Genomic DNA, 10,040 nt, shown 5'->3' on the forward strand with positions numbered 1-10,040 from the left:
AAGCTGATTCGCTGCACTGCTTATGTTTTACGCTTTATTCATCAAAGCAGAATTCAGAAACGGATTCCTTCAAAACTGTGGCAAATTCTTCAACACTTCTCATACACTCACCCATGGCTCGCAAAAACGCCTATCAAACTTGCTAATACCGGAGAAAGTCAAGCATCCAATTCTTCTGCCGAAACATCATCGCATTTCCCTGCTTATTTTGGAACACGAACACAGGATACATCTTCATCCAGTCGTGACAGCACTTTTCGTCATCGTTCGCCACCAATATTGGATAGTTGGCGCACGTAACAAGACTCGCAAGCTTGCACATGATCCATTTGAAAATACTGGGTGCGACTATGCCGGACCGCTTCTACTCAAAGTGCACAACGGTTGGAATCCACGAAAGGAAAAGGGATACATCTGTCTATTCGTCTGCCTAGTGACCTCCGCGATTCACTTGGAGTTGGCTACAGATCTCAGCACATAGGCGTTTCGCGCTGCACTTCGCCGTCTTATCTCCCGTCGAGGCAAGTGTACCCACATCTTCAGCGGCAACGGTCGCAACTTTGTGGGAGCAAAGAAAGTGTTCGAGGATATCATCCAGTCACAGCAGCTTAACACTCAAGTAACCCAAGTGTTGGCCAGCGAGGGTATCAAACGGAGTTTTGCACCACCACACGCACCCCACTAGGCCGGAAAATTGGAATCAGCTGTTAGCTCTGTCAAGCTATATCTGCGTTGGGTCATCGGGAATTGAGATAGTCTGGTCTCACAAATTTTTAGCTCTCTTCCTCTTCCTCCTGACCACGAGCAGTCGATATGAACATGAATTGTGTATTATTAATCAGCCCAATTCGAAAGTGTCTTACACACCATTTAGCGTGATCTATTCACCATTACAAATAAATATTTAATCAAAAAGATTCACATCTTTCTCTCACATTTTTCCGCTTCATTATTATTATTAAAACAAGGAAGAACGCTATAGTCGAGTACCTCGACTATCAGATACCCGTTACTCAGCTAAATAGAGATATGCAAGCAGCAAAGCGAGATTAAAATGCGCCACCTACCGGCGGTATACAGATTTAAGCGTTATGGGCGTTAGAGTGGGCGTGGCAAATTTCTTTTTGGATCAATCGATAGGTATTGTCGAGACCAAAACATTTCAGTTAAAATTTTTTATCTAGCATGAAAATTGTGGGCGTCACAGGTTTTCGCGTTTTGTGGGCGTGGCAAACTTTTTTTCGGTCTGTCGTTTGGTATTGATGAGAACAGCACATTTCAGTTACAATTTTTATTCTAGCATCAAAACTCTAGGAGCCAAAGTTTTGGGCGGTTTGTGGGCGTTAGAGTGGGCGTGGCACTCTTCTGAAACAAACTTGCGCTGCGTAAGAAGCTCAGGAATCTGCAGGCCAAATATCAATACCCTAGCTCCCATAGTTTCCGATATCTCAGCGTTCATCCGGACAGACAGACAGACGGACAGACGGACATGGCTAGATCGACTCGGCTAGAGATCCTGATCAAGAATATATATACTTTGTGGGGTCGGAAGCGCTTCCTTCTGCCTGTTATATACTTTCCGTCGAATCTAGTATACCCTTTTACTCTACGAAAAACGGGTATAACTAATATAAGTATTAACTAGCAGTGAGAAAATCAAAAAATATGGTTAATAGTCTTGCAGACGTTTTGACATCTCAATGTACGCATTTATATGGTCTGTTGGCCTTTTTTGAGGTCAGGCCTGATTTCACGAGTGCCTTATAAGTATTTTTCGTATGGGCCGTCACCTTGTGACACGGAAAACCACTCGTGAAAATCAGAATGTTTCGGATATGATGTCACCTATAAAAATGTAGAATGTTTCCTTCACCGAGCCATTTTTTTAGTCCCTTTTATAAAATAATATACATATATATTTATGTTAAAAAAGGTCTGTCAGTTCTGAAGCTACCGGCATAAAACCTTCCCACAAGTCTTATTTGTATTGTATATAAGTCCGAACCAGCCGGATCAGACAACTATATCTTATAGCTCTCATAGGAAAAATCGGAAAAAAAATGTAAAAAAATTATATCTTTTGTGTTTTCTAACATATAACCTCCTACGCTTGGAAATAACATTTTTTAATTAGTTTTGAACTTCGAATTTAATTTTATCAAAATCAGACGACTATATAATAAAGCAGTCATAGGAACGATCGGAAAATTGGTTGGAAAATAATATGAGATGTAGAATATTTTAACTTATTACCATTACGAATTTAATTTTACATAAATATCACTGAAGCTAGCGACAATCGTTAAAATTTTAACATGGTGTTAATAACATTGAATATATCTTATAACTGCAAGGGTTTACAAACTTCGGCTTGCTAAGTTAACTTCCTTTCTTGTTATACCCTTGCAGAGGGTATATTGATTTCAGTCAGAAGTTTGCAACGCAGTGAAGGAGACGTTTCCGACCCCATAAAGTATATATATTCTTGATCAGCATGACTAGACGAGTCGATCTAGCCATGTCCCTTTGTCCGTCTGTCCGTCCGTTTCTACGCAAACTAGTCTCTCAGTTTTAAAGATATCGGGCTAAAACTTTCCCAAAAGTCTTATATCTTTTGCAGGTAGTATATAAGTCGGAACCAGCCGGATCGGACAACTATATCTTATAGCTCCCATAGGAATAATCGGACAAAAAATTTAAAAAAATAATATCTTTGGTGTTTTTTAGCAGCTTGGAAATAACATTTTAAAATTAGTTTTGAATTTTGAATTAGATTTAATCGAAATCGGACGACTGTATCATATAGCTGCCACAGGAACGATCGGAAAATTGGTGGAAAAATAATATGAAACAAATTATAGCTTCGGTGTTTTTCAACATATAACCTCCAACGCTTGGAAATAACATTTTTTAATTAGTTCCGAATTTCCAATTTAATTTTATCAAAATCGGACGACTATATCATATAGCTGCCATAGGAACAATCGGAAAATTGGCAGGAAAATAATATGAAACAAATTATAGCTTCGGTGTTTTTTAACATATAACCTCCTACGCTTGGAAATAACATTTTTTAATTAGTTCTGAATTTCGAATTTAATTTTATCAAAATCGGACGACTATATCATATAGCTGCCATAGGAACGATCGGAAAATTGGTAGGAAAATAATATGAAACAAATTATAGCTTCGCTGTTTTTTGACATATTATCTTATACTATTGGGAATATCATTTTTTGTGTTTTTAAATTTAGTAATTATAGCTGCAAGGGTATATAAGCTTCGGCTTGCCGAAGCTAACTTTCTTTCTTGTTTTTTGTTAGTCTATGTTTGCTATAAATTGTGTTATTTAGGTTTTCCATTAACGAACAATTATTGTTAATGAGTCTTGTTTTTTCTTTGTTTATTTATTTTTATCCTTCGATATCGCCATCCTCAAAGATTTGTGTGGGTCCTCTGAGTTCTTGGCAACGCCCCTGGAAAAATATAAATATATAAGTGTACAACCCTTTGCGGGATAATTATTAGCCCAACACATTTCATCATGCCACTTTCGGCTAACGGAAAAATATAAATTTTTAGGTAATTTTATAAAAACCCTTAAAAACACCTTAAAAACTAAACATAAAGTAACACCTACCTGACTTCATTATTTTCAGACAAGAAAGATTGCTATTGTCGAGTGCCTCCACTATCAGATACCCGTTACTCAGCTAAATGGACCAAGGCGAGGTGGAGATATGCCAGCAGCAAAGCGGGATTGTAATGCGCCAGCTACCAGTGGTCTCTTTTTATGTATATTTGGGCGGCAGACAGATTAAAGCGTCATGGGCGTGTCATATTCGCGTATTAAACTTGCGCTGCGTACAAGGCTACGGAATCTAAATCTACAATCCCAATTCTCTATCTTTCACAGTTTCCGAGATATCCGCGTTCATATTTACGACTTTTTGAAGTTTGTGGGCGTTAAAGTGGGCGTGGCAATCGATAGGTGTTAATGAGAACAATACAACGCAGTTAACATTTTAATTCTAGCATTAAAGCTGTAGGAGCCACAGTTTTGCGCGGCTTGTGGGCGTTTGAGTGGGCGTGGCACACTGACGAAACAAACTTGCGCTGCGCAAAAACCTCTAGAATCTGCATGCCTAATCCAAGTATTTCAGCTTCGATAGTTTCCCAGATCACAGTGCTCATACGGACAGACGGAAATGGCTAGTGACCCTGATCAAGAATATATTCTCTTTAAGGGGTCGGGAACGCTTTCTTTTATCTTTTCCATACATTCCGACGAATCTAGTACACCCATTTACTTTACGAGTAATAAGTAAATAATTTACTTTTACAAAAAACAAGAAAGGAAGTTAACTTCGGCAAGCCGAAGCTTGTATACCCTTGCAGTTATATTTATTAAATTAAAAAAAAACAAAAAATTATTTTCCCAATAGTATATATGTCAAAAAACACCGAAGCTATAATTTGCTTCATATTATTTTCCCACCAATTTTCCGATCGTTTCTGTGGCAGCAATATGCTATAGTCGTCTGATTTTGATAAAATTAAATTTAAAATTCAGGACTAATTAAAAAATGTTATTTCCAAGCGTAGGAGGTTATATGTCAGAAAACACGGAAGCTATAATTTGTTTCATATTATTTTCCAACCAATTTTCCGATCGTTCCTATGGCAACTATATTATATAGTCGTCCGATTTTGATAAAATTAAATTCGAAGTTCAAAACTAATTAAAATATTTTATTTTCAAGCGTAGAAGGTTATATGTTGAAAAACACCGAAGCTATAATTTGTTTCATATTATTTTCGCACCAATTTTCCGCTCGTTACTGTGGCAGCTATATGATATAGTCGTCTGATTTTGATAAAATTAAATTCGAAATTCAGAACTAATTAAAAAATGTTATTTCTAAGCTTATGAGGTTAAATGTTAAAAAACACCAAAAATATAATTTTGTTAAATATTTTTCCAAATATTCCTATGGGAGCTATAAGATATAGTTGTCCAATCCGGCTGGTTCCGACTTATATACCACCTGCAAAAGATATAAGACTTTTGGGAAAGTTTCCGCCCGATAGCTTTAAAACTGAGAGACTAGTTTGCGTAGAAACGGACGGACAGAGGGACATACGGACATGGCTAGATCGACTCGTCTAGTGATGCTGATCAAGAATATATATACTTTATGGGGTCGGAAACGTCTCCTTCACTGCGTTGCAAACTTCTGACTGAAATCAATCAATGCCCTCTGCAAGGGTATGAATATTACTTATATTTTTTTTAAATATTAGGGCATACACATTTTGCTACGCCAGAAATATGTTTCCGCCTAAATTTTTGTCGCTAGCTGAGCATAATGAAGAGACGAAAAAAACGGGCCTGTTGAACAGAGAGGGAATCTCCGAATATATGCCTCTTTTTGTTTTCTTCGGCAGTTTTTTACGCTGCGCCGTCTTCTCTGCTGACGTCGACAGCGGCACAGTGCTTTTAGCACAAAAAAATACACAAAAGCTTTTTGCCTTTTGACATGTCATCATTTAACTAGCTGATTTTTATGTTCGAAGCTTTTAGAACTAAGTAATATTTAGGTATGAAACTGACGGCAATTAATAGTGCGAAATTCGGTCGCTTGCTTGAACTCGAGTTGAAACTGAATTTATATTTTAAAGTTTCCGCCAGCTGTGTTTCATGTTAAACCTTTTTTATCTCATCCAGTAGAATTTCAGAGTAATGTGCAGTTACCCCGTAATATACGCAAATCTTAAATCCAAAACCTACCTACCTGTTTTTTCAGGTCACCTGGATACGGCAATCAGGAAAAGGTTCTGAAAAACAATTAAACGACGGTTAAAGTAAGGAAAATTTATAAAATTGACAGCTGCCTTTTTGTTAAGCTTACCTGATTGGTCATATGTGGACTAGGGACACTTGAGGTAGCAAGTACGGGATCATAAAATTTGGACAGGGTCTATATTTTACCTGAGCCTGCTATATAAACCATCACCAGAGCGCATCAAAGCCACAGTTACAAACTGAAACGTATAACGACAACGATCAGAAAAAGAGTGGTTTTAAAATGGTCCGAAGCAATTCTATTCCAAACTACGTTTACAAGCAAAACGAGATGGTTGTAAACACCGCAGCCATGAAAAATGAGGATCTCAGCAAGCTAGTCCAGCTGAACACGGAAATCGAGCAGCGGCGTCGATCTTACAGGCACGGAGATGTTAGCAACGCCTTTGGCCTGCTTCAAGCTACAATGACCCGGGAAGAGCTCTTTGAGACTTTCTCGCTAGACGACGATCGCTTTCTGACAGCCATAAAACACCAAAATTCGTTACTAACACCGCGTCGAATTCAAGTCACCGACCTGGACTTGTCCAATAGCGAGAATCTGATGAAGTACTTTGACGAGGAAGTACCTGTGACGCCCACCAAGATAATTGCGGGGGTCATGGCGACCGCCCCAACAGGAAAAGTGGCTAGCGTCATTGCTAAGATGTCTATCCAGCCGGACACTCCATCTAAACAAAGCGAAGGTAGTGGCCACTTGAAGATCAGTGAACTCAAGCAGAAGTACGAACAGCAGCTAGAGATTGATTCCCCATGTTTCCGTGGACCTAGAAAGACTTCGACCTCTCTGCCCATGAAAGTGAAGGCGATGGCTCAGATGTTCAACTCAAAGATCAGCCAGGTGATGCGCAATACGGAGCCGCATTACGTTCAGCTGTGTAATGAGCAATCGCAGGAGGCCAAGTCCCAGGACCATCTTGGGTCGGAGTCTCAGGCCCAAGGACAGTGCTTGGTGGCCGAGGAAGTATTCCGCGAGTTAAGTGTCAAGGATAAGGCGCTTTTGTTTAACAAGTTTATTGGGGACATGGCAGCGAAGCATCCCAAGTTCAACGCACACGCTGCAGATATCAAGGCAAAGGTAAATAAACAGGTGGCCCGCGGCGAGGTGGTGGCGGAATACCAAGCTAGCGTCAAGCAACTGGCTCAGGAACTGGAGGCAAAGTGTATCCTGGAGCCGAGAGCGAGGCCAGGAAAGATCTCTTCTACTAAGACGTCGGACAACAAAATGGAGCCATGTACTTCTAAGCTCCATGTAAGCACACTGACTGTGACCCTAAAGCCCAGTACAGAGAGCAGGGCACCGCAGACATTGATTAATCGTGACCTGGAGTGCCAAAGCGGAGAACTTAAAGTCCCAAAAACCAAAAAACGAAACCTTTCCGCGATACGCACCGCCCTGCAAACGGAAGCCTATGCGCCGCCCAAAAAGATTCGCCGCACTCGACAGGAGCGCAACGCATGCGACAACCAAATGTTTTTTCAGAACGAGCAGATCGAGACTCTTTTCTATAATTGGCTCAGTACAGAGAATGGCGTGCAATTCGACATTACTAGTGTATCAAACGGTCTGCAGACAATTGAGATAGTCAGCGAAAAGGAGCAGCCGATTCCCAAGCAGAAAACTGTTGCGTTGGAAGATTTAAGCCAAAAGCCCGCTGTCGAGTGGCTCATGGAGGAGGCTATAGCCAAACTGGAACTGGAGACAGAGGTAAGGATGGAATCGCATGACGAGGCAAAGCAGGTGGATACGGCTCAGGCTCAGGTCGTCAAAGTAACTCCATGGCGTATCAAGCGCCAGGCTCCGCCAGTGCCTTCCTGCCATACTTATTCCAGTGCCTCCAGCTGCAAGCCATCCGAAGCTGAAGAGAGTGAATCCGGGTTGTCTACTCTGACCAAGGTAAGAACTGTCTCTAATAAGTGAATGATAGATCATAAAGCTTAATTTAATTTCACAGATTACCAGCGACGAATCTCAGCCCGAGACGCCCAAAGAAGAATTTCAACTAGATGACTTTAATTTTGCTAAGCCCCAGCGCCCACCGCGTAAGAAGAAGATGCGACGAACTCTGACTTGGAAGAAGGAGAATTCCATAGTCGAGGCCACCGCGATCACCTCAACAGACTCCGATTCGGATTACAAACCAGCAGATACTGCACCAGCCAAGAAAAAAGCTGGACCGAGCTGGGGCTTCCCACTTCCTGAACAAGGTTTTATGGAGTTGGACAAGTCCTTGATGCGCCACGTAAACTCGCCGCGTAAAATCAAGTCAGCGTATACCCTAACCGTTATTTCTTCACCCTCGCGAAATGCGGATAGTGATCAGTCTCCTGCTCAGACCCCAAGGCAATCCCTGGAACAGACCATGCGTGACAGTTTCGTAGATCAGGGCTTCGAGACGTGCTCTAATGAGCCCATGGACAATAGTCCGATGCGCCAATCGGTAGGCATTTCAGACTCAAAGCCCTCCGGTTTTTCTACACCCGTAAAAGGTCGCATTGCTTACAGTTCAGCGCAACAGCAACTGTTTAGCCCCATACTCTCCCAAGAGCGTCCTCGACGCAGTTCTCTGGCCATGCAGGTGATTCGCGAAGATCACCCATTGGACCTTCATGCCACCTGTAGTTCGCCGTCCTTAACTGAAAGTGACCGTGATTTCCTTGCCAATGCCCAGGCAGTCGAGAATAACAGCACACAGGATGAGATTCCAGCCAGCCATCCTCAGTCATTGTTCTGGGTCACATCAGGGGACTTTACCGTCTCTTTGGAAATCTTCAAGAACAGCCCAGAGCGCCTTCAAATGCTTTACGAGAGATTCACCCAAAAAAGTTGGGAGAATCGGGATCTGGCTTTTGGAATCGACGGTCACCAGTTCACCCGCGGGGGTGCAAGCTTGGAGGCGACAGGCCGACAGACGCTGCCCGAGCGCCCGTTTAGTGTAAAGGACTGCTCCCACTACTGGTTTGCCAGCGGAGACCTTGCTGTGCCCTTCAGCGGAAAACGTATGTCTGGCGAGAAGATTGAGCGGCTTTTCGCATTCCTCAGCGGAGAGCAATCTGAGTTACGTTTCGGCGTGGACCACATTGAGTTTAGTAGCGGGCCAGAGTTCTGGCCCACCGCCCAGAAGTACTCCATTGAGAGTAGCTACAGCATGCTGGTGGGACTGCAGACGGGCGCCAGCAATGGCCTTGAAGGGCGCAGCAAGTACTCCTGGCCCAACAATAGCAGCCACGCCAACAAGGCGATCAAGACTAGTGACTTGGATCGGACGGAATTTGAGACTGACAGTTTCGGCAACAATATCGAAAGGATGTCTTTTTCACCAGACTTGTTTTCCCTCGACTACGACACAGTTCCACTTGATGAGTTGTTCGCCACAGCCCCTGTATTTGCCGCACCATCCGTGATGTCCATGCCGCAGATGGTGCAAACCCTGAAACAGCAGCAAGGCAAACTTTGCAGCGTGGAGCGGCGCATCCGCTCCTACTCTAAGCCCTCTAATTTGGCGGATACTTCTTTGGAGCACTGCCAAAATACGCCACAGTACGTTCACAAGCTACACTCTATTATACGGGCCATAGATAACATTGGCCGAGATGACGGTTTCCGTGGCTGCTCGATGGAGCAGCTCGAGAGTTTCATGTATTTTCTCTGCGAGTATGCGAATGTATGCCTAGCCAAATGCAGCGAGCATATGGACAGGATAATGGACACACTGCTAGGCCGAAGGGCCGTGGAGGTATAGGCAATGCTACTTTCACATCACGTTTTCAAATTAGTTTATACAAATCACCATTTAATGTTACTACTATTATAAAAAATAAAAATTATAAAAGGATTTTAAATTTCTTTGTAATTTATTTTATTTTTTTACTGTTCTAATTGTTCGGAGCAGATCGCCAGCGCCTACTTATCTTTCGCCTTCTTTCTTATACCCATAAAGCTGTCGCTTATCTGTTCAGCAACTACTTTGTAAGCCTGCATATGTCTATATGAAGATCTTGGAGCCAAGCTTTTTACACATTCACAGTCCGTCTGCCGCTCCGAATAAAAGCTATACATTTTAATATAACCTATTCGTGCGTTATTAATTATAAATATAAGGGTGGCATATTTGTTGTCTTCCCCACAAACATTTGGTGACCCCGACGTGATAGTAGTTTTAATCGGAGTCTG

At 42.1% G+C, this 10,040-nt stretch overlaps 1 protein-coding gene across 2 annotated transcripts; it reads left to right on the forward strand.

The window, feature by feature from the left end:
* Nucleotides 1-5,447: 5,447 nt before the first annotated feature.
* Nucleotides 5,448-9,709, forward strand: slam (slow as molasses). 2 transcript variants are annotated; one of them, XM_070998409.1, is made up of 3 exons: nucleotides 5,448-5,601; nucleotides 5,808-7,763; nucleotides 7,822-9,709. In XM_070998409.1, exons 2-3 carry the CDS (start codon nucleotides 6,090-6,092, stop codon nucleotides 9,607-9,609), a joined length of 3,462 nt encoding a protein of 1,153 aa, XP_070854510.1. In that variant the 5' UTR covers nucleotides 5,448-5,601; nucleotides 5,808-6,089; the 3' UTR covers nucleotides 9,610-9,709. The 2 variants fall into 2 exon arrangements, with proteins under 2 accessions (XP_070854510.1, XP_070854511.1); XM_070998410.1 differs by lacking the exon at nucleotides 5,448-5,601 and adding an exon at nucleotides 5,606-5,740.
* The last annotated feature ends 331 nt before the right edge of the window (nucleotides 9,710-10,040 follow it).

Source organism: Drosophila suzukii (assembly GCF_043229965.1).
Source record: "Drosophila suzukii chromosome 2 unlocalized genomic scaffold, CBGP_Dsuzu_IsoJpt1.0 scf_2c, whole genome shotgun sequence".
NCBI classification, from domain to species: domain Eukaryota; kingdom Metazoa; phylum Arthropoda; class Insecta; order Diptera; family Drosophilidae; genus Drosophila; species Drosophila suzukii.